The 24,471-nt window shown below is 42.3% G+C and overlaps 1 protein-coding gene across 1 annotated transcript in view; it reads right to left on the reverse strand.

Annotated features, from left to right (window-relative positions):
- The window catches only part of LOC136114631 (tubulin-specific chaperone A-like), a 49,768-nt gene that overhangs the window by 12,069 nt on the left and 13,228 nt on the right, over window positions 1–24,471 (reverse strand). Inside the window, exon 2 of the mRNA XM_065860046.2 lies at window positions 15,657–15,762. Within this exon, the coding sequence (XP_065716118.1) occupies window positions 15,657–15,762 (106 nt within the window). The remainder of the gene's footprint in view (window positions 1–15,656; window positions 15,763–24,471) is intronic.

The raw sequence follows: 24,471 nt of genomic DNA on the forward strand, positions 1-24,471 counted from the left end.
AGGAAGTTAGTACATGAAACTGATCTAACTTTGTAAAGAATCATAAATATCTACAAGGTTTCTATGAATTACAATGCCAAATACAAGTATTAAAACACTGGAGTAACTAAAGTACATCTAAATAAAGAGTTAAGAAAAAAGCAATAAAGCACAAAAGTACGTACAAAGAGAAACAAACTGAATTTGTTGTCAGTAAGTGGATGTTGGACCAGAAGAGCTACTGTGGCTAGTGAGGATTATGCCCTTATTCCTTTAAGAGTACTGAAAAATCCAGTTAAACAAATCTCTTCAAAGAACCACATTTCTTGTCAGTTGTCTTAAGGACTGAAGGTATTTCTACTAAGGGAGGAGATATCTGGCATCTCTCAAGAGAAAGCAGTCTGCTCATATGTGATGGAGCTCTCTAACTGTTGGGGTTGTAGATAGCCTATTTGCTAAACATGATGTGGATTTTTTTCAAATTGGTACAGATGTCAAAGAACTAGCGTGCATAATGCACTATCAGTAGCCTTCAATCTGTTTTCCATAAATTCCAGATTGCGGTGACAGATAAAGCAAAACTGGAAACAGGCCAAATAGATGCAAACACACTTATCCACCTACCAGCTTCTTAAGTCCAAGAGTACCATAACAAAAATCAGACAATTATTATACACATTCCAAATAAGCACAAAGGCCAAACACAACTCTATGAGAAACAGCTGAGCTGAGGAGGAAATGCCTGAGGCTTTAAACAAAAGCAACTTTGATTTTAGGAGGTCCCACAATAAACATTCAAAGTCAGTATTTCAACTTATCACAGTATCACAGTATCACAGTATCACAGTATGTTTGGGATTGGAAGGGACCTCAAAAGATCATCAAGTCCAATTCCCCTGCCAGAGCAGGAACGCCTAGGTGAGGTCGCACAGGAACATGTCGAGGCAGGTTTTCAATGTCTCCAGGGAAGGAGACTCCACAACCTCCCTGGGCAGCCTGTTCCAGTGCTCTGTCACCCTCACTGAGAAGAAGTTTTTTCTCAAATTTAAGTGGAACCTCTTGTGTTCCAGCTTGATCCCATTACCCCTTGTCCTCTCATTGTTTGCCACCAAAAAGAGCCTGGCTCCATCCTCATGGCACTCACCCTTTATATATTTATAAACATTAATAAGGTCACCCCTCAGTCTCCTCTGTTCCAAACTAAAGAGACCCAGCTCCCTCAGCCTTTCCTCATAAGGGAGGTGCTCCACTCCCTTAATCATCTTTGTTGCCCTACGCTGGACTCTCTCCAGCAGTTCCCTGTCCTTCTTGAACTGAGGGGCCCAGAACTGGACACAATATTCTAGATGGGGTCTCACCAGGGCGGAGTAGAGGGGAAGGAGGACCTCTCTCAATCTACTAACCACCCCCTTTGTAATACACCCGAGGATGCCATTGGCCTTCCTGGTCACAAGGGCACAGTGCTGGTTCATGGTCATCCTGTTGTCCATCAGGACCCCCAGGTCCCTTTCCCCTACACTGCTCTCTAATATGTAATTTCCCAACCTATACTGGAACCTGGGGTTGTTCCTGCCCAGATGCAGGGCTCTACACTTTCCCTTGTTAAATTTCATCAGGTTATTTCCCACCCAACTCTCCAGCCCGTCCAGATCCCGCTGGAAGGCAGCACAGCCTTCTGGCGTGCCAGCCACTCCACCCAGCTTAGTGTCATCAGCAAACTTGCTGATAGTACACTCAATTCCCTTGTCCAAATCGTTAATGAATATATTGAATAATATTGGCCCCAGTACTGAGCCCTGAGGCACTCCACTAGATACTGGCCTCCAACTAGACTCCGCACCATTGACTACCACTGGCTTCTCTCCTTAAGACAGTTTGCAACCCACCTCACTACTCTGTTGTCTAGACCATACCTCCTCAACTTAGCTGTGAGGATGCTGTGGGAGACTGTGTCAAAGGCTCTACTGAAGTCAAGGTAGACCACATCCACCGCTCAGCCATCATCCATCCACCTTGTTACATTCTCATAAAAGGCTATGAGGTTGGTCAAGCATGACTTACCCTTGGTAAAGCCATGCTGACTGTCCCTAATAACGCTCTTATCCTTGATATGCCTTGAGATGGCACCAAGGAGAAGCTGTTCCATTACTTTCCCAGGGACAGAGGTGAGGTTGACCGGTCTATAATTACCCGGGTCCTCCTTCTTGCCCTTTTTGAAGACTGGAGTGACATTTGCTTTCCTCCAATCCTCGGGCACCTCTCCCATTTCCCAAGACTTGGCAAAGATGATGGAGAGCGGTCTAGCAATGACTTCAGCCAGCTCCCTCAGCACCCGCGGATGCATCCCATCTGGACCCATGGATTTATGGATGTCCAGACTATTTAATTGCTCCCTAACCCAGTCCTCATCGACTAAAGCAAACTCCTCCATTGACCTGGCTTCATCTGGGGTCTCAGGGGTACAGGGCTCCCCAGGACAGCCTCCAGCAGAGTAGACAGAGACAAAGAAGGCATTCAGTAATTCTGCCTTCTCTGTATCTTCTGCCACCAGGGCACCCACTCCATTCATCAGTGGGCCTACATTGCCTCTGGTATTAGTTTTATCTGCTATGTATTTGAAAAAGTTCTTTTTGCTGTCCTTGACCCCTCTTGCCAGCTATAATTCTAAGGAGGCCTTGGCTATGCTAGCTGCCTTCCTACATCCTCTAACAGCAGCCTTATATTCCTCCCAAGTGGCCAGCTTCTTCTTCCATGACCTGTAAACTCTCCTCTTCTGCTTGATCATACCCAACAGATGCCTATTCAACCACGCAGGCCTCCTGGCTCCCTTCCTTGACTTACTACATGTGGGGATGCTCTGATCCTGAGCGTGGAAGAAGCAATCTCTGAATGCAATACAGCTGTCTTGGGCCCCTTTTCCTTCAAGCAGTCTTGCCCATGGGATTTCCCCTAGCAATTGTTTGAAAATGCCAAAGGCAGATCAGAGTTGCTCAGATGATGCAGATTCTCTATTTTTTGTCTCACCCAAGCACTTATATTAAACAAATTTTTTGATAATTTAAGAATACACATAAATATTACCGTTTATGAGTTTTGATACAAAGTATTCTCCAACAGGAAACAATCCTGCTCAGCCTAACTGACATGTATTATATAATAGTGACAACAGTTTTATCAGCTTCAAAAAGATGGAAGCAGAGTTCGGTGTTTTTTGGGGGATTGTTTAGTTTTCCATGGGGTTTTTTTGTTTGTTTGTTTGGGGTTTTTTTGGTGGGTTTTTTTGGTTGTTGTTTTTGTTTTTTTCAGATGACCCACAACTGAACAAGAGATTTAGAGATGTACAGACCCAAAAATACTTTGAAAATAACAAGAAGAAAACCTCCATAGCATGCTCTCTCATTCCTTGATCTTAAGAAGGACAACCTAATAAATTACAGGGTCACAGCATATGGTGACAGTATTGTTTTATATGACAAGAATGGTGTTCTAAGCACAAAAGACAGGCTAAGAAAAAATAGAAATGCAAATGAATTATATATGTATAAAAATTATATACACACACGAATATTTATTTACGTTTTTAAATACTGCCTCCGTGTGGGAATAACGGATGATCAGTGTGGCAGTTGCACGTCCCCCTGAGATCTGGAGCCTTCAATGGGGCAGTTGATGGCTCTTTAGCACTTTTTGTGCCCCACTGTGCCTGTCCCCATGTACACACCTAGGGTGGTACCAAGGGACTTCACCTCCATCAGCTGGTGTGGCAGGAGAGGTGGGACCCTCGGTCAGTTGACAGGGTCATTAACAAAGGAGGTGCTCAGAGTAGCTGAAAAGCTTCTGGACTATGTTGTAATGACCACAGCCAGATGTAACCAGCTCCACTCCCTTAATCATCTTTGTTGCTCTACGCTGGGCTCTCTCCAGCAGTTCCTTGTCCTTGAACTGAGGGGCCCAGAACTGGACACAATATTCCAGATGGGGTCTCACCAGGGCGGAGTAGAGGGGAAGAAGGACGTCTCTCGATCTACTAACCACCCCCCTTGTAACAGCAAGTTTCAACAAGCCAGGACAAGTTAATCCAGCTGACGTGCCTTTGCCGGAGGACCCGATGGAGCACCAGGATGGAACACCGCAGAATCGCCCTGACTTCCAGGAGGAGAGCCACATGCAGAGCCTGAAGGACTTACTGAGACGGCAGGAGAGCCAGATGCAAGAAGTTCTAAAAGCTATGAAGCAACTAGATGGCGGTACTGGTAAAACTTCGCAGTTAATAGCATATAAAAAGGTGTCAGATGCAATTAAGGATGGGTTGGAGACAATTGGCAGGAAATGTGAAAAACAGGGAAAACAGGAACGGGAGGGGGCGGAATTGGACCTCACTCCCGAGGAGCTCTGGATTAAAAAGGAGCGAATACAAACATGGGCAAAGCAATGTGTTGAAGACGGGATGTGGTCTGTAAGAGAAGCAGATGAATATTTGAGAGCGCGATATGGAAAAGGTCTGGAGACTGGGTCAACAGATCGATTTACAAATATGCCTCGACTTACTGATCCACAGGGAAATACAAGGGAATTGTATAGCAGTGATAGTAATGATAATTTGGGTGCTACCCTGTCTCAGGGTAGAGATATTCCTCGAGATCATTCTTATAATGCAACACTGGCAAGGGGTAATCAGGGATGCAACCATTGAAGGGATTACGTTACCTGGTAGTATTACAGCAATGCCAGTGCACATAGATAACAGAGGACAAAGGTAGTGGGCGCCCTTTGATTGGAAAACAGTTAAGCAATTGCAAAGTGCAGTTATGCAGTATGGTCTGGATAATAAGCATGTGATGCAGCTAATCAATTCATTTTTCAAGGGGCAAGTACTAACTCCAACAGATATTAAGGCATTGATGGAGTTATTGCTTCCCCCAACAGGGTATTTGCTGTTCTTGGACAAATGGCAGGAGAAGGTGGAATTGGCAGTATCAGAAAATGTTCATTTACCAGCTGATGATCCATTGCGGTTAGCTAGCATGGACCAATTACTGGGTCGTGGGCAATATGCGGATGGTGCTACTCAGGCAGCGCTTCATCCAAGGATATTGCAGCAAAAGAAAGGGCTTGCCCTGGCGGCAGTGAAAGAATTGTCAAATATAGGTAACCCTGTGCCACCCTATTCTACAATAAAGCAGGATCCTGGGGAACCATATATGAAGTTTGTGGACCGTTTAAAAGAAGCTATAGATGCTTCTCCTAACCTGACTCCAGAGGCAAAAGCTGCTGTGGGGAAAGATTTGGCCATGATGAATGCAAACACCCAATGCCAACAGATATTAGCCGGCTTGGGAAAAACTGCTTCTCTGGCAGAGATGGTGGAAGCTTGTACACGGGTACCAATTATGCAACAGGAGGTAGAAAAGGCAAAAATACATGCTCAAGCCCACCCTGCGGCCTTGGCTGCAGCACTTAAGCCTGCAATGAAAGGCCGAAGCCCTTCTTCTCACGGCCTAGCATGTTTGACTCGCGGACAGACAGGACATCTTAAAAGAAATTGCCCTCAGTACACTTGGAGAGGGGGACTTAGTAATGGCACTAGTCAGTCGCCAGCTCCCCTCGATTATTCGCGCTTCGATGGCACGTGCAGTCGGTTTGACAAATATGGACACCGAGAAGTGGAGTGTCGATCAAAATTTAAAACAGATGGGACACCACTGCCGGGAAACAGGAGGGCCAGCACCAGGGGCTGGGGCACGATGACAACACGATACCAGCTGAGAGGGGGAACAGCCATGGTTGCTTGTCCGAGCTCAGGGCAGCAACCACAGGAAGCGCAGGTGTCGATCTGGCCGTGGGAACAGATGTCACAATAACGGACCGGTCTGTACATGTAGTTCCATCTACAGCAACGGGGCCCCTAGGGTATGGATTGAGTGCGCTTTTAATAGGTCGCTCTTCTGCTTCAAGACAAGGATTGTTTGTTTTGCTTGGATTAATACACTCTGATTATGTTGGACCCATAGGCATTATGTTGCAAGTCTTAACACCCCCTGTGACTATTAAACAGGGAACTCCTATAGCGCAATTGGTACCCTTTAGAGCATGTGTCCCAAAGGCTTTAGATGCGGAAAGGGGTCAGAAAGGTTTTGGCTCTACCGGAGCCCCTGTGGTTGCTTTCACGGAGAAACTGACTTTGGACAAACCATCTCGGTTAGTTTCCATATATGGGCCTGGAAGTGAGATTAGGAGAAAAAGAATGCTTTTAGATTCAGGCGCAGATGTGACGATTATCCCTCATGCTGATTGGCCTCCATGTTGGCCTTTAGAAGCAGTAAACACCATGGTAGTGGGGATTGGGGGGGCCACTCCTACCCACATCAGCACACACGGTTAAGATAAGAGAAGAGGTCGAGGGCTTAGAGGCATAGGTACGACCTTATGTTCTGAACACGACAATTGCATTATTAGGAAGGGATGTGATGTCTCAGTGGGGAATAGTCATGCAGTCACCTTTTTGATAATGGTCACTGAGGTGAGCGACACCCGACCGTGTATGAAGCTGAGTTGGGAAACAAATGATCCTGTCTGGGTGGATCAATGGCCATTACCAAAAGAAAAGCTCGCGCATTTAGAGGAGCTGGTTGAAGAGCAACTCCATCTCAGACATTTGGTCCCTTCCACCAACCCATGGAATACACCTGTTTTTACTATCCAGAAGAAATCAGAGAAGTGGCATTTGTTACAGGACCTCAAGGCAATTAATGCAGTAATGAAAGATATGGGGGCACTGCAAACAGGTCTTCCTACCCCAACCATGCTTCCAAAAGATTGGGATATAGTTGTCATTGATTTGAAGGATTGCTTTTTCACGATCCCATTACACCCAGAGGATTGTGAAAAGTTTGCCTTTACTGTTCCAGTGCTTAATCATCAAGCTCCCACAAAAAGATATCATTGGGTAGTACTACCTCAAGGAATGAAAAATTCTCCTACTATTTGCCAATGGTATGTAGATTTGGCTTTAAAGTCATTTAGGCAACAACACCCTCAGATGATCATCTATTATTATGTGGATGATATCCTTTTGTGCAATGAAAAGGAAATTAGTCAGGATACAATAATTCAGTTGACAAACCAATTAGGTCAGTGGGGTCTGGTTGTGGCACCAGAAAAGGTACAGCGAACCGCACCATGGAAATATTTAGGATATGAACTAACTCAGGCCATGATTAGACCTCAGAAGCTTACTGTGAAAGCAAAGGTAGCAACCCTTCACGATGCAATGAAGTTGGTAGGGGACTTGCAGTGGATAAGAAATGTTGTGGGAATTACAAATACAGATTTGCAACCGTTGCTTAGTCTCCTCCACAGGGGACGAGACCCCCAAGAACCACGGTACCTTACACCAGAAGCAGAAAAAGCGCTTGAGCAAATTTCAAGAAAAATTTCACAGAATACTGCTCAGCGGATAAGATCAGAATTGTCTGTTATTCTTTATGTCTATAATACCAATAAGGAGGTGGCAGGACTTTTGGCCCAGTGGAGCATGGAAGAAAAGGATCCGTTGTTAGTATTAGAATGGATATTTCTAAACAGCCAAAAACAAAAAAACATCATTCAAAGGTGGGAAGCCATTGCCCAAGTGATAGTGAAAGGACTAAGCTGATTTCTGACCTTGTCTGGATTGTATGTTGCTAAAATTGTGATCCCCATTTCTCTCAATCTGTTTGAACAGATCCTTCTCAAACACGATGATCTTGCCTTAGCTCTTGCCTGGATTCCAGTGCAGGTGGACAATCATTATCCACCGCATCCCATATTTAAAACCAACCTCCCCTTGGAGCCTATGTCAATTGTTAGTGAGTATCCGTTAGATGCGATAACCATTTTCACGGATGCGAGTAGTCGCTCACGCAAAGGAGGTTTTGTATGGTTTGAGAATGGTCAGTGGCATTCACAGATTGTTGTAGCTGAAGGATCAGTTCAAATTTTAGAGTTGCAAGCGGTGATAGCAGCATTACAAAAATGGCATAACTTCCCAATTAATTTGGTAGCAGATTCTCTTTATGTTGTGGGAGTTGTACAAAGAATACATAGAGCGCTTCTGCAGCGAGTTTCCAATTCCTTGTTGTTGGAAGCATTGTTAGATTTGTGGAACGTGTTAGATTATAGGACAGCACCAGTATTTATAATGCATATAAAAAGCCATTCTAACCTGCCAGGTGGTCTAGTTGAGGGAAACAACATTATAGACAAACTTGTGGCAGTGCCAGATGCCAGTGCCAGAAGAGGTTTTGATGAAGGCATTGTACGTGCTAAACTGGCTTAATCCTAAAAGTGAGACTGAAATGGAACCTGTTGTTATGCACCATATCAAAAATGGCAAAGGTTTTTCCAAAAATGTACCTAAGGTTAGTGTGTTTAATCCGACAACACAACAATGGGAAGGTCCTATGTCATTAATAACCTGGGGAAGGGGATATGCTTGTGTTTCCACAGGTAACCATAAAAATACGTGGATCCCAGCAAAGTGGGTGAGACCTTGGCTAGCTAACAAAGAAGAAACCGATTACAATGATGACAACCCTTAACCTCAGAGGTGTTATCGCTTTTAGCAACGGATATAGCCAATGCTGAGAATACCACTTTGTAAAACAGAGCAGCAATTAATTTTTTGTTATTGGCCATGGTCACATTTATGAAGAGTTTGATTGTATGTGTTGTTTGAACTTAAAAGATAAAAAGGTAAAATATTTGCAGAACAAGAAAATAACAGAAGATGTTGGGTTTTTTGGGTTGGATGCCTTGTTTGGTTAAAAGGAATATTGAAAACAGGTCTGTTCTTGTTAATTGTAATTGTATTAGCCTTAATGTTCTTACCCTGTATTTCGCACAGTCTTTAAAGCATGATACAGCGTATTGTTAATATTACATTAAAGAGAGGGAGATGTAGTGGCAGAGCCCCCCCCACCCCGGGGGGATGGGGTTGTCGCCAGCCTGGTTGAGAGGTGAAGCCAGAGACAAAAGAAACCAAAGGAGCTCCATTAGAAGGTAACAATGAATGAGCAATCGCTGGACACTCACATGCAGAGCGTGTGGACAGTACATGCAGCCTATCACGTTATTGTATAGCATGAGTTACAACTAATCACATTGTTGCAAGGCATGTGGACAGGGCAGCTTTGCTATAAAGCTAGCTCTGTCTGACAATAAAGTGAACTCTATGAACATCACATTGGTGTATCAGGTTCCGTCTCTCGCATGGAAAAAACAACAGCCAAGGGCTGAATTCTGCAATGCCTGTGTCTCTGCTTGTGTGACCTCTGCCCACAAACTTAAGTGGTGTGTTGGAGATGCCCCGGTAGTGAGGTAACAAGAATAAATTTGCTCTTTGCATTGCATCTGTGGCTTCTGGTTGTTCCTGTGACCTGCCTGCGTCAGCTCACACAGCCTCATAAGAACTTGCCCTTTGATGCACAACTGAGAATGGATAATCATAACAGTATGATCTACTCAAAGACAGTAGGGAAGAAAACAAAAATCATGCAAATAATTCAGTTTGCTAAGAGAAGTGCTACTTGTTGGAACAACTTTTCATGAGAAAGTTTGTAAAACACACTTGGAATCCATTGATCAGTTACAGTCATATTGGATGGAAGGACAGAGATCAAAAAGAAAAAAAGGACGTCTCTAAGTATTGTGAACACCAATGGTTCCAAAATTAATAATCCTACTAAGGAAAAGACGGTAGCACAAAGTAAATAGTGATGCCAAGGTTACTGGTTGTCTAATCAACATACTTGTAACTAACTTAAATCCACAGCATGGTATTACTTCTCACCTCACTGATAATCAGGGACTATAAATGCATAAGGTGCTTGGTCAGGATGGTGACAAGGAGACACAGGGAATAGGACAGCACAGGTGATGTAGGAAAAAGCTGGGTGTAGGGAAGACAGGAGTTCACAGGAGATACAGCATTAAGGGGAATATAGAGGGGGAAAAAAAACCCGCACACACAGAAACTGTAGGAAAACAAGTTTAATTATTAGATTGGTGCAAAAGTAATTGTAGTTTTTGCATTGTTGAAATTTGCTGTTTGATATTGGAATACATTATTAAATAAATGTGGTTATGTTATACATAATTTTAATGTACTTTTCTCGCTTTATGTTATTTTTGCTACTGATTTATTACTTGCCGTTTACTTTATATTTATTTTAGACTATGGAAATGATGCTAGACAAAAAGCAAACTCGAGTGATTTTCTTATTCAAGTTCAAAATGGGTCGTAAATCAGTGGAGACAACTCACAACATCAGCAATGCATTTGGCCTGGGAACTGCTAACACACATATAGTGCAGTAGTGGTTCAAGAAGTTTTGCAAAGGAGATGAGAGTCTTGAAGATGAGAAGGGTAGTGGTCGTTCATCAGAAGTTGACAAAGAACAATTGAGAGCAATCATCAAAGCTGATCCTCTTACAATTATACCAGAAGTTGCCAAAGAACTCCATGTTGACCATTCTACAGTCATTCGACATTTGAAGCAACTTGGAAAGGTGAAAAAGCTTGAGAAGTGGGTTCCACATGAGCTAACCAAAAAATTGTCGTTTTGAAAGTGTCGTCTTATTCTATGCAACAATGAACCATTTCTCAATTGGATTGTGATGTGCCCACTGCCTCTCATCCTGTTGTTAGGCACCACTGAAAAGACTCTGGTCCCATCCTCTTGACACCCATCCTTGAGATATTTATAAGCATAAATAAGATCCTCTCTCAGCCTTCTCCAGGATGAAAAGACCCAGCTCTCTCAGCCTTTTCTCTTAAGAAAGATGCTCCAGACCCCTAATCATCTTTGTAGCTCTCTACTGGACTCTCTCAAATAATTACTTGTACTTTTTAAACTGAGGCACCCAGAACTGGACACAGTACACCAGATGTGGCCCCATCAGAGCAGAGTAGATGGAGAGGATAACCTCCCTTGACCTGCTAGCCACACTCACCCTAATGCACCCCAGAATACCATTGGCCTTCTTGGCCACAAGAGCATATTGCTGGCTCATGATCAAGCTGTTGTCCAACAGGACGCCCAGGTCATTCTCTGCAAAGCTGCTTTCCAGCAGGTCAACCTCTAACCTGTATGGGTACATGGAGTTATTACTCCCTAGGTGCAGGACACTACACTTGCCTTTACTGAATTTCATTAGGTTCTTATCTGCCCATCCCTCCAGCCTGTCCATATGTCACCAAATGGCAGTACAGCCTTCTGGTGTATCAACCCCTCCTCCCAGTTTTGTCTCACCAGCAAACTTCCTGAGGGTACACTCAGTCTCTTCACCCAGGTCGTTGATGAACAGGTTAAACAATACTGGACCCAGTAGTGACCCCTGGGAAACACCACTAGCTAGAGGCCTCCAACTAGACTGCACTGATGATGACAACCCTCTGAGCTCTGCCATCCAGCCAGTTCTCATTCCATCTCACTGTGCACTCATTCAACCCACGCTTCCTGAGCTTACCTATGAGGATGTTGTGGGTGACACTGTCAAAAGCCTTGCTGAAGTCACAGTAGATTAACACCCACTGCTCTTCCCTCATCTACCCAGCCAGTCATACCATCATAGAAGGCTATCAGATTGGTCAAACATGATTTCCCTTATTTCATTCAATTCAATTTCATCATTGAATTTCATTCAATTCAATTTCCATCAATGGAAATTGGATTCACCAATATGGTGAATCCATATTGATGACTACTGATAACCTTCTTTTCCTCCACATGCTTGGTGAAGATATCCAGAATGAGCTGTTCCATCACCTTTCAAGAGATGGGTGTGAGGCTGAGTGGCCTGTAGTTTTCTGGGTCATCCTTCTTGCACTTTTTGAAGACTGGAGTGACATTGGCTTTCTTGCAGTCATCAGGTACCTCTCCTGTTCTACATGACCTTTCAAAGATGATGGAGAGCAGCTTATCAGTAACATCTGCCTTCTCTCTGAGTACTTGTGGGTCCATCCCATTAGGGCCTATGGATTTTTGGGTGTCCAGTTTGCCTAAATGATCTCTAACCTGATCCTCCTCAACCAAAGGGAAAGTCTTCCTTTTTCCAGACTTTCCCTCTTACCTCCAGGGTCCGGAATTCTTGAGGGCCTGTCATAGCAGTAAAGACAGAAACAAAGCAAGCATTCAGTAACTCAGTCTTCTCCATATCCTCTACCACCAGAACACACTCCTCATTCAATAGCAGACCTACATTTTTTCTAAACTTCCTTTTGCTGTTGATGTACTTTAAGAAGCCCTTCTTGTTGTCCATGACATCCTTGGCCAGATTTAACTCCAAGTGGAGCTTGGCCTTCATCACCACATCCCTGCATACTCCAACAGCAATCTTATGTTCCTCCCAAGTAGCCTGTCCCTTTTTTCTACATTGCATAAGCATCCTTCTTCCATCTGAGTTTTGACAGGAGCTCGTTACTCATCCATGCTGGCCTCCTACTCCCTTTACTTGATTTCTTGCTCATAGGGATGCATTGATCTTGAGTTTGGAGATGATGTTTGAATATTAGCCAGCTCTCTTGGACCCTTCTACCTTCCAGAGGTGTAATCCATGGGATTCTTCCAAGCAGGACCCTGAAGAGGCCAAAGTTTGCCATCCTGAAGTCCATGGTTGTAGTCCTACTTATTGCCCTGCTTCTTCCACACAGGATCCTTATCTCCACCATCTCATGCTCACTGCAGCTGAGGCTGCCCCCAACCTTTACATCTCCAACCAGTCCTTCTTGGTTTATTAGGACAAGGTCCAGCAGCACACCACTCCTCATCGGTGGCTCCACCACCTGTATCAAGAAGCTATCATCAGTGATCTGCAGGAGCCTGCCGGATTGTGTGTGCTTAGCTGTGTTGTCTTCCCAGCAGATGCCAGGGTGATTAAAGTCACTCATGGAAACCAGGGCTTCTGCTTGTGAGAGTACTTTCAGCTGTCTGTAGAAAGCCCCATCAACTTCCTCATCAGGTGGCCTGTAGTAAACACCCACAAGAGTGTCACCCTTGTTAGCCTGCCCCTTAATTTTTACTCATAAGCTCTTGACTTGTTCATCTCCCCCTAGGCAGAGTTTGATATATTCCCATTGCTCTGTCACATAAAATGCAACTCCTCCACCTCACCTTGTTGGCCTATCTTTCTTACATGTCTCTGTAATTTCAATGAGGTTATGGCCCTGTGACAGCACATAGATCTCTAATTTTTCCTTTTTGTTCCCCAGGCTGTGTGTGTTGGTGTATAGGAACTTCAGGAAAGTAACTGAGCATATGGGGATTTCCCATGAGAGGTGCAGAAGTATCCACCAGAGCCATACATACCTTTGAGGTGGTTTGCCTTCTGGTTCTCATCTTGGGGGGCAGCTAAAGAATATTTGTTGCTGCTCCAGTTGGCTTGACTTATTCCCCAGTTGGATGCAATTCCATGAGCATTGCCACTTCAGACCCCACCTCCTTCAGTTTAAAGCCCACCTTACCAAGCTGGCCAGCCTGCTGCCAAAGATTCCCTTGCCTTTTCTAGACAGGTGAATCCTATCCCTCCCTAACAGGCTACAGTCATCATAGAATGTCCCATTGTCATAAAAGCCAAAGCCCTCATGACCACACCAGTCACAAAGCCAGAAGTTGATTTGCATTATACATCTATTTCTAGCTGCACCCCTTCATCTAACAGGTAAAATGAAAAAAAAGATAACTTGGACACCAATACTTTTTGCTTGTGCCCCAAGGGCCTTGTAGTCTTCCTTGATTCTGCCCAGGTTCTGGCTTGCCACATCATTTGTGCCTACATGGAAAAGCAGCAGTGGATAAGTAGTCTGTGCTCTTGACAATTTGTGGCACTCTCCTGCCAACATCTCGAACCTGAGCTCCCAGGAGGTAACATACCTCTCGTGACTCCCTGTCAGGCCAGCAGATGGGCTACCTCAGTGCCCCTTAGCAGAGAGTCACCCACTACAAGCACTCATCATTTATTTTTGCAGTATCCACTGTTTGTTGCTGGTACCATTTCTCATTACAGACCTTGCTCATGGGTGGCTATATCTATTAAAACTTCATACCTGCTTTTGTTTGCAATGCTAGTGGGTGGGAACTGAAGTAGAGTCCTGCTTTTGTGGGTCATGAGGGTCCAAGGTGACTCATTCACTGTGGTGTCTGCCACAGAAGCATGGTTCTGAAATCACCGACCTATTTCCATCTTCGCTCCTCTAATACTGCGCAGCCTTTTAACTTTTTCTTGCAACTCATCCACCAGACATATCAGATCATCAACCTGTGCACAACTTATGCAGGCACTTACCTTTTCTTCAGGAGAAGGGTCTGGGCACTCATTGCAACCTACTGCCTGTACTGAAGTCTCCTTTACTGGTTCTATTTGGGTGAAAGCACGAGACACCTCAAGAGCTTTCTCTGCAGGAGCACTGGTTTTAACTCTGAGGTGAGTGCTCACCATTATGGCAGAGAGCTAGAGCACTTCCTTGGGCTGTGGACCTACAAGCAAGCCTGCAGTGCCCTTCCTGCACACCCTGCCTGTGCAAACCGCCACACCCTGTTCACCCTGCTCCTGGTCACTCACGCTCCCTAGGGGCCATTTAAGTCTCCTGTGGTTGCTCCTGGCAACATTTCACAGCAGAAGTTCTCAGCCTCTGCAGTTTTTGCCTTTGCTGAGATCTTGCCAGGTCACTGTGGAAATACCACAGTGCAGTCAAATAATCAGATGAACAGGGGACACTAAAAACAGCAATTGCATTCATATGTTTTTGTTAGCACAGCAGATCTTCAAAAATATTTTCTGTCTCAGTCTATGGTGAGGGAGAAGACAGCTCAGCTCTATAAATACAATTATTTATTTTTATACAAATTCTTGATTTGTATTTCTTTCTCATGGCATAATGAAAGTATGCCAGGACATGTACACATGAACTGCAATCTGAACTTATTTTTAGAACAAACTACAAAACTTAAAAGGCTTTCTCCTAGATTGTTTTTATTTATTTTTATATTGGGCTTTGTTTAACCTATTCTTCCATTGTTTGAAAATGAAGATGGGAGAACAGTAGGTTTTATAACAAAGTCACCAGACTATTGAAACAAGTGAAAATCATTTTAATTTACAGTTTCAGTTTCTGTGAAGACTTAAAACATCTGAGAAATGCTTGGGAAGACACAGTTAAAACATAACATATTTAGCTGAAAGAATATAAAGGCCACAGTTAAACACAAATATGACACACTTCTGTAAAGAATATAATTGAATCTCCCAAACCCAAGCCTTCTCTCAGTGAAAAGAAAACTTGACACTCCTTCCAAAAGGGCATGTGCCAACTGTCTGCAATGACTATCCTTTATGGAGAACCTTCCATAAAAAATTTAATCTTTTTGTAATAGTGACAACCATACCCACTGTTAGTGAGTGATAACCATCCTGATATCAAGTGCTAAACAATCCATACCCAGTGTCCTTATACTGTAGCAGTTCTGAAGAAAAGGAAGTTTCTACCAATGGATATTATGATTTTTAAAACTGACAGGATCTTAGCCTAGTACTTATATAACAGTCTGGAATAACATACAAGAGATTATTTTATTTAAGGATGATTATAATTAAATCAAAGCAAGGAAGAATTTTATAAAACAATTTCTAGGATAGTTTACCTGCTTCTTAATTCCATAATCATCATATGCTTCAGCTTTCATTTTTTCAATCTTTTCTTCTTGCTGTTTTGCTTCTTTTTCATACATAACTTTTTCTTTTGCCAATCTGCAATTAAACCAAGTAATTGTGTTAATCTGGTTCTATTATATGAAAAAGTTACACCACTGAAAACAAAAAACCCTCTGAAAACTGTGGCCCTCTAAGATAATTTTAGGTTGGTGCAAAAGTAATTATGGATGTTTTCGGACTGTGAATTTTAAATCATTATAACTAGGCTCAAACACATCTTTATTAATCAAAATAGGAACCACTGCAATCAACACAGTTTTGCCAACAAGAAATATGTTTATTCCCGTAGCATAAAAATCCATGCTTTGGGATTCAACAAACTCTTGGAAAGCATTTTCTGCATCCTACTGGTTCTGGAAGCATTCTCCCTGCATAAAGCCGTTGAGATGATTGAAGAAATGGTAGTCGGTTGGTGAGAGGTCAGGTGAATGTGGCGGATAAGACAAAACTTCATAGTCCAATTTGTTCCACGTCTGAAGCACTGGTTGTGTGACCTGCGATCGGGCACTGTCGTGGAGAAGAACTGGGCCCTTTCTGTTGACCAATGCCAGCTGCAGGCACTGCAGTTTTCGGTGCATCTCATAAATTTGCTGAGCATACTTCTCAGATGGATCAGACCGGCAACAGACCACCAAACAGCGACCGTGACTTTTTTTTGGGTGTAAGTTTGGCTTTGGGAAGTGCTTTGGAGGTTGTTCTCAGTCCAACCGCTGAGCTGGGCATCACCAGTTGTCATGTAAAATCCACTTTTCATCACACATCACAATCCAATCAAAATATGTTTCATTGTTGTTGCATAGAATAAGAGAACATGACACTTGAAAATGACGATTTTTTAAACATTTTTGGTCAGTTCCTGAGGGACCCACTTCTCAAGCTTTTTCACCTTTCCAAGTTGCTTCAAATGTCGAATGACCGTAGAATGGTCAACGTGGAGTTCTTCAGCAACTTCTGGTGTAATTGTAAGAGGATCAGCTTCAATGATTGCTCTCAATTGTTCTTTGTCAACTTCTGATGGACGACCACTACCCTCCTCATCTTCAAGACTCTCATCTCCTTTGCAAAACTTCTTGAACCACCACTGCACTGTACGTGTGTTAGCAGTTCCCGGGCCAAATGCATTGCTGATGTTGCAAGTTGTCTCCACTGATTTACGACCCATTTTGAACTTGAATAAGAAAATCACTCAAGTTTGCTTTTTGTCTAACATAATTTCCATAGTCTAAAATAAATATAAAATAAACGGCAAGTAATAAGTCAGTAGCAAAAAAACAAAGCAAGAAAAGTGCATTAAAATTATGTATAACATAACCACATTTATTTAATAATGTATTCCAATATCAAACAGCAAATTTCAACAATGCAAAAACTACAATTACTTTTGCATCAACCTACTATTAATTAAAAGCAATTCTTAAAGTGTGTAACTACAGATATTTTTCCTGAAGAACTTAGTTTTTTGAGCAAGCTCTCCTGGTATTATATAATTTTCTTTAGCGTAAGAAATTTGATCCTGTGAAAAGTGTGCACATTAGTTCTGAGCCTCTGAGTTCTTTATAAGCTAAAATATTAACAACTTCCAAAGTGCTCTAAAAGAAAAATAAATGAAGATGTCATTGGAGGAACTGATTGATTTCAAAGTGGATCAGGCAATTTCTGAATGAATCAAGACTATTCTCTTTGAAGGTTTTTGTCACTGGTCTCTGAAAATACCTTCAAGTAGTGTGTAATGTCATTTCACAGAATCACAGAATGGTTAGGGTTGGAAGGGACCTCTGGAGATCATCTAGTCCAACCCACCTGCCAAAGCAGGTTCACCTAGAGCAGATTGCTCAGGAATGCGTCCAGGCAGGTTATTAATGTCTCCAGAGAAGGAGACTCCACAAGCTCTCTGGGCAGTCTGTTCCAGCTGCCTTGTAGATCAAGATGACTGCTAATAATGACAGTAATACAGAGGCAAAAGCTCTCTCTCTCTCTCTGAAAAAAATTCCTCACATCATAGGTAGCCAAAACAAACTTAACATTAAGATATCTGCAATGGCAACACTCTAATCATCAACTTTTAGATCAGCATTTTTCAGACTTTCTCATTACCATCCAGACTCTGATAGTTTTGTGCATGACCTATACTGGCATTTATCATTATGTGGCCTTTCCCCTTTACTATTCACTACTAAATAACACCATTGCACCTACCTTAAAAACCGACATTCTTCTTAGTAGCAACTCTGAAAAAGTTATCATGCGTAAAGGATAAGAAAAAAGCTCTTTCAGGCTCACAAACTCTGGTCCCCAAATTTTTTTTCCTGATTGCAACTCCATGTCATGCCATTAAACACAATATTTCCCCATACTAATTTTCATACAAAATAATAAAAAGTAAAATTCCCAAATAACATAGTAGCCTCATATTCTTGTGTTCCTTAGAGTATTTTTTCCACTTACTTTGATGCTGGTTTAGGAGTTATAGACAAAAGTAACAGTTCCAGAATTTACATTACTGCAATTTTCTTTATGTCCTTATTTTACAAAGCGAAAAGAATCCATCTTTAAATCCTAATAATGGACCCATATTTGGAAGCAGGATGTTTTTTTGCTAGCAAGCATAGATTCAAGAATAATGCAAGAAATTTTGAAGGTCAGAAGGAAATATTAAGGTAGTCTAGTCTGATGTCCTGCAGTATTTTTTTTTTCATTGCAATTCCATTATCAGGCCTAATTATTTGTTGTTATTGCAATTTTGCTATTACATCTTCTACTTAGTTACATATGTTTATTATGTGTATGCTGAATTTCATAATGCTAGATTCAAATCAAAACATCCTTCAGGATCTGGAGAATTATGAAGTAATTCTTGATTAGCTAATTCAAGATCAAAACAAACATTGAGATGCTAGTGCAAACCTGAGAGCACGCCAAAGAAAAGCCTTCCCCTAACAAGAACAAGCCTATATCAGATCAGCCTGTATCAGATAAGATTGTTTAAGGAGAACTCAACAGCCAAAAGAACATAACCAGATCCAAGAAGCAAAGAATATTATACAAATAAAAAGAGAATAAAGGTCTTGTAGAGAGCTTCTTTGGCCATGTTAGTATATCAGAGCAAATTAATTCCTAATTTGTCACAGTTAAGTGCTCTAATAGAAGTGCTGCTGAGGATGGACAGTACCGTGTTGATAAGAACCTTTTATGAACTGAAGCTGCCACAAAAGCACCACTGCAATAATATCTTGAGAAAAAAAAATCCAGAGATATGTCAAGGTTTAAGGCAAGGTGGCAATAAACCGTGGCAGACACCCCCTGTTATCCCCTCATTTTCCCACCACCCCTTTCTTTTAGTTCGGAAAGATAAGGGGAACGGAAGAGAGACTTAGACTTCAAGTTGGAGAGTTTTAAAGGGTTTTACTAATGGTACTAATAAACAGAGAATATATATACAAAATATACAAAACCAATCTCAAGTGCTCGATGTGGAGTTGGTATCACTCCAGCAGCGGCAGAGCTGGGTGTGCAGAGCTGCTGTGGCTCCAGCAGGTGCAGCTCAGGCCCCCAGAAGTCATGGGCGGGACTTCACAGTAAACCAGAAACTGGTTGCAGGGATGCAGGGCCTGAGACCTGTGAATCACAGGCAGACAGACAGGGTCCTCTCTAGATGCCGGCCATAGTCGAAGAGAGCTTGACCCTCGCGATCACCCTCTTATATAGGGGGTATGATGATTATGGGATGGAATACTTCCATTGGTCAGTTCTAGTCACCTGTTCCATCCACCCCTCCTCAAACACACTCCTCTCACAAGGCAATGTGGGAAAACTTTTCAGTCTTTCTTGGCTACCATAGTAATAAATCTAAACATGAGCTTCTTCAGCATTCCATTGGTCTCATATCAGCACCAAGTACAGCATTCGAGGAAAAATATGCAGGCTAAAACTCAGAAAAGTACAGCCACCTAGAAGAACTTAGCTGAAACAAAAGTCACTAAAAGAGAACTGGTATTGTTTTTAACAAAACCAGGACAAGAGAATATGCTGATACTGCAACAGCAGAACCTCTCCCTGCTTTTGACAGAGTTTACATCATGAAAAATTGTTTTGCCAAAATAGCCTTAAGCTGTGGTTCCACAACAGCTGATCTAAATTGGGCTGTGGCAACACTCACCTGAACTGGTTTCAACCCCTGTGGAATCACACCATTAGTGTGATTCAGTCTTATAAAGAAGCAGTGTGTAGAGCACATAGTGTAGGTATCATCTAGGTCAGTTTCTACAAGTCAGCCAAATATTGGCTTTGAAAAGTAGTAGTGGGAAAAGATAGCCCAATTACTACTAATAAAGATACTAAATCAGGGCTGTAAATCCAGCTACTGGAAACCAGCTCCAGTATTAGCATCAGCAAATATTGATTTAATACAGGATGCGTTGACTGAACAATGTTACTTGATTTAATTCCAGACACTTATTTGCTTTGCTATTTTTAGGTTCCAAAAAAGTTGATTTTAATCAACCTGTGAGACAGCTGATTTTTTTCTTAAATGAAAATATAAAATTCCCTTGAAGAAAAGAGAGAGGAAAATACAATTAAAAGCAATTTTAATGTCGATTCACTTACTAAACAGTGTATGCCATCAAAACTAAATGCAACTTGCATCACTAAACCCAGTATTTTAAATTATTTTAATTTTTAGCTAGAACAAAAGGCACAATGTTTGTTACTACTTATGTTTTCACATTACATTTTCACTCTCAGATCTCCCTCTATGCACACTAAGTTTTCAAATTGACCACTATTCAAGTTGGCTTACTTTTGTAAAGAGGTAAAGGACTGCATGTTCTAGCCTAGTTTAGAACTAAATTTTAACTTGATTTTTTGCCCACCTTTCTCAGATCTAGATGCTTAATAATTACACACATATTTATCTACATACTTCTACTTCTGTATTAATTGTACATTTCAGAAGCAGAACTTGAAATATTCTGCTTTCAAAACTGAAAACATTACATGAAACCCAAAGTATGAGACTGCTTTCTATGACACTTTTTCCATTGCACTTTGTTCAGTAATCAGAATTGTCCAATTTAATGTTCCATTTATCATTCATAAGATTAGGATGCTGATATTAAAGCTATTAAGAAGTTTTGATTTGAAAACATTTTCTGTAGTAGGTCCTTCCTCTAGATGCCATGAAACTACTTCTATTGAATACATAGCTTGAGAGATGCTAAATTAAAGCAAGGTGTTGATTTCAAAAGGAAAGTGAAATTTTATAATGGAGTAATACTATCCCTTAACCATCTCTTCCTTAAAATTTTCAGTAGATACCCACATGATACTTCTGTTCCTCTCTTCTGCCTTCACCCTTTGTCAATCTAGAAGTAAGATTCTCTGTTGGCGTTTTTTTTGTGTTGTGTGGTGGATTTTTTGTTTGTTTTGGATTGTTTGTTTGGGTGGGTTTTTTTTGGAGGGGGGGTGTGACCCCTCCCAGGTTAAAATGATTACTAAACCAAAATCTTCATCTATGGTGTAATCATACACAATGAACAGACTAAGAATAGCTCAGTAGGTACCAGAAAAAGACAGATCATAACTCGTTTTACTTAAGTACATCACTCATTTCTAGATGGAAAAACCTACAACCATAAAAACTACTACAGGCATAACTTTAGCAGACATTCTACAGTATCATATAAAATATAATCTTCAGTAACTAACTTTTAACTGCAAGAACTTGAAAATTAAAAAAGGAAACTATGTAGATTACCTATCGTAGTTATACTTACCTGTGCTGGTTTTGGCTGGGATACAGTTAATTTTCTTCAAGGTAGCTAGTATGGGACTGTGTTTTGGATTTGTACTGGAAACAGTATTAATATTACAGGGAGGTTTTCATTATTGCTGAGCAGTGCTTACACAGAGTCAAGGCCTTTTTGGCTCCTCATACCGTCCAACCAGTAAGTAGGCTGGGGGTGCACAAGAAGTTGGCAGGGGACACAGCTGGGACAGCTGACCCCAACTGACCAAAGGGACATTCCATATGATATCACAGAATGTCCTGAGTTGGAAGGGACCCATAAGGATCATCGAGTCCAACTTCTGTCCCTGCATATGACAACACCAAAATTCACACCATGTGTCTGAGGACATCGTCTAGTCTCTTCTTGAATATTGACAGGCCTGAGGCTATGACTACCTCCCTGGGGAGCCTGTTCCAGTACTCCATCACCCTCTGGGTGAAGAACTTTTTCCTAGTGTCCAATCTGCTCAGCAATAAAACTAGGGGGAGGTTGATGGGGGGGGTCACTGCTCAGGGACTGGCTGAGCATTGGTCAGTTGGTGGCAAGCAATTACTTTCATTTACATCACTTGTCTGTCTTCGGTTTTATTTATATCTCTGTTATTTTCCTTTTAATTATAATTTATTATTTTATTTCAAGTATTAAACTGTTTTTTTCTCAGCCCACAAGTTAAAATATTCTCTTGTTTTTAAACAATTATGTCACCTAGTATCCATCTGAAACCCTACAGTTAACCTTATTTCAGCTACACAATATCCTACATCCTGTAATAGCTCTGAAAATAAACATTAATGACCAAAAAGCTCCGTACATTGAAAGGCACACTGGGTTAAGAAATATTGTCAGTTCTGCGACCAGTTCTCTCAAATCTGATTGCCAAAGTTCAGAATCTAAACGCAATTCTAAATGCTGTTCTTTTTCTTCTCTTTGGTAAAAATGAGCCTGTTTTTCAGTAGTACTCTATAAACAGAACTTAGGTGTACACAAATAGGACAGAAGAGTACTCAACCTTTTTAAAAGAAAAATCTTAACTCTGCTCACAGAACAGAAATTCTAGTCCTTCATGCACTCAAGATAAAACATTTTGGCATACATTACAACGTGTTGCTGAAGGGAGCTGCTCTGAAGCTGACCTGGTCTGCATCAGAGCAACAGATCTTGGCATAGTGAAAGTTTTTCTGAGTCAGGGAAATGCCAGGGCAGCAGAGAGACCCACCAGGAACTGGCAGCTCTCTTGTGGGAGACACTGACAAGAACTGGGCATTGCCAGAGAAACAGTGACCACCCCCCATGCCTATAAAAAGCAGCCTAAGAAGTGGTAGTGACCAGGACCACTGGGACCAGAGCAGGCAAACAGAGCATGGTGTAGCAGTTTGTGCAGAAGGGCACACAGGGAGGGTGGAGAAGCTTTGCCAGCTTGATTATGGAGCAATGGTATCCATACAGCAGAAAGCCATGGCTTCTGTAAGGTCAGCATCCAGCTCAAGTGATACAGCTGCCCAGACCCAGATCCAGTGGGAAGACACTGCCACCCAGGTGTCGGGCTGCAGGGTGTGCCCTGCCTTTACACCAATACCAGGTGGCAGCAGTAAGCACACCTGTGGGAGGTATGTCCAGATAGAGGAAGGTTGAGAAGTATCAGCAAGAGCCATATAGGGAAGGTAGGGTGTAACTTCAGTAGTCTAAGGCAGGCCCAGCAGGCAGACAGGGTGCATGATACATGACTCCTTATCCTCTCTCTACATGGCAGAACATAGTGACTCAAGGGATATGGGACAATGGCAACATCTCCCTGCCTGGCACAGAAGGAGGATCTCCGCTGTAACTATCCCACCTTCCCAGGTTTCCTTGTATAACAAGTATGAGGCTCTGCAAGTGGAAACAACGATACTGAGGAAGATGGCTCAACTAAGTTGAAGATGTCACAGAGGTCAAGTTGGTCTACACCCTCCATCAAAACTGCTTCTATAAAGAAAAAAAGGCAGGTTGTTATCATAGGAGACTCCCTTCTGAAGGGAACAGAAGGCCCAATATGCAGACTGGACCCACTTCTTAGGGAAGTCTGCTGCCTCCCTGGGGCCAGGGTTAAAGATGTGAAGAGAAAACTTCCTGCCCTGGTAAGGCACTCAGATTATTATCTGTTATTGATTTTTCAGGTGGGCAGCAATGAGGTTGCAATAGGAAATCCAAAGGCAATCAAGAGGGACTTTGGGCCTCGGGATAACTGGTTAAGGGATCAGGAGCACAAGTAGCGTTCTCCTCTGTCCCCTCAGTTGCACGGTACGATGAGGGAAGATACAGGAAGACCCATCAGATCAATACCTGGCTGCGAGACTGGTGTAATCGGGAGAACAAATGGAGTGCACCTGTCTCAAAGGGGGGAAAAAGATCCTTGGACAGGAGTTAGCAGGGCTCACTGAAAAAGCTTTAAACTACATGTAAAGGGGGAAACGGATAAAACCACACTCACTAGAGTTAAATCTGGTGGCAGCACACCAGTGTTTGGGGGATGGGGTGCTAGCAAGGTCCTTCAGTCAGTCATCTCAGTGGAGGTAGGGGATGGAGATCAACATAGTAGCAAAGACACAAGAGTTATTGATGTTAGAAACCACAGAAGCACAGTCTCATAGGAATTAGTGCTTCTCCCCACAAAAAGGTGGTGGAGCAGTAACCCAAATGAAGCAAATCTATACCAATGCATGCAGCATGGGCAAGAAACAGGAGGAGCTGGAAGCCATTGTGCAGCAGGAAAACTGTGATATAGTTGCCATCACAGAAACACAGTGGGATGACTCCCATAACTGGAGTGCTGCAATTGATGGCTATAAATTTTTCAGAGAGGATAGGCAAGGAAAGAGAGGTGGTGGGGTAGCTCTGTATATTGGGGGTGCTTTAACTGTCTAGAGCTTAATGACACTAATAATAAGCTTGAGTGCTTATGGGTAAGAATCAGGAG

This window comes from Patagioenas fasciata, chromosome W (assembly GCF_037038585.1).
Source record: "Patagioenas fasciata isolate bPatFas1 chromosome W, bPatFas1.hap1, whole genome shotgun sequence".
NCBI classification, from domain to species: domain Eukaryota; kingdom Metazoa; phylum Chordata; class Aves; order Columbiformes; family Columbidae; genus Patagioenas; species Patagioenas fasciata.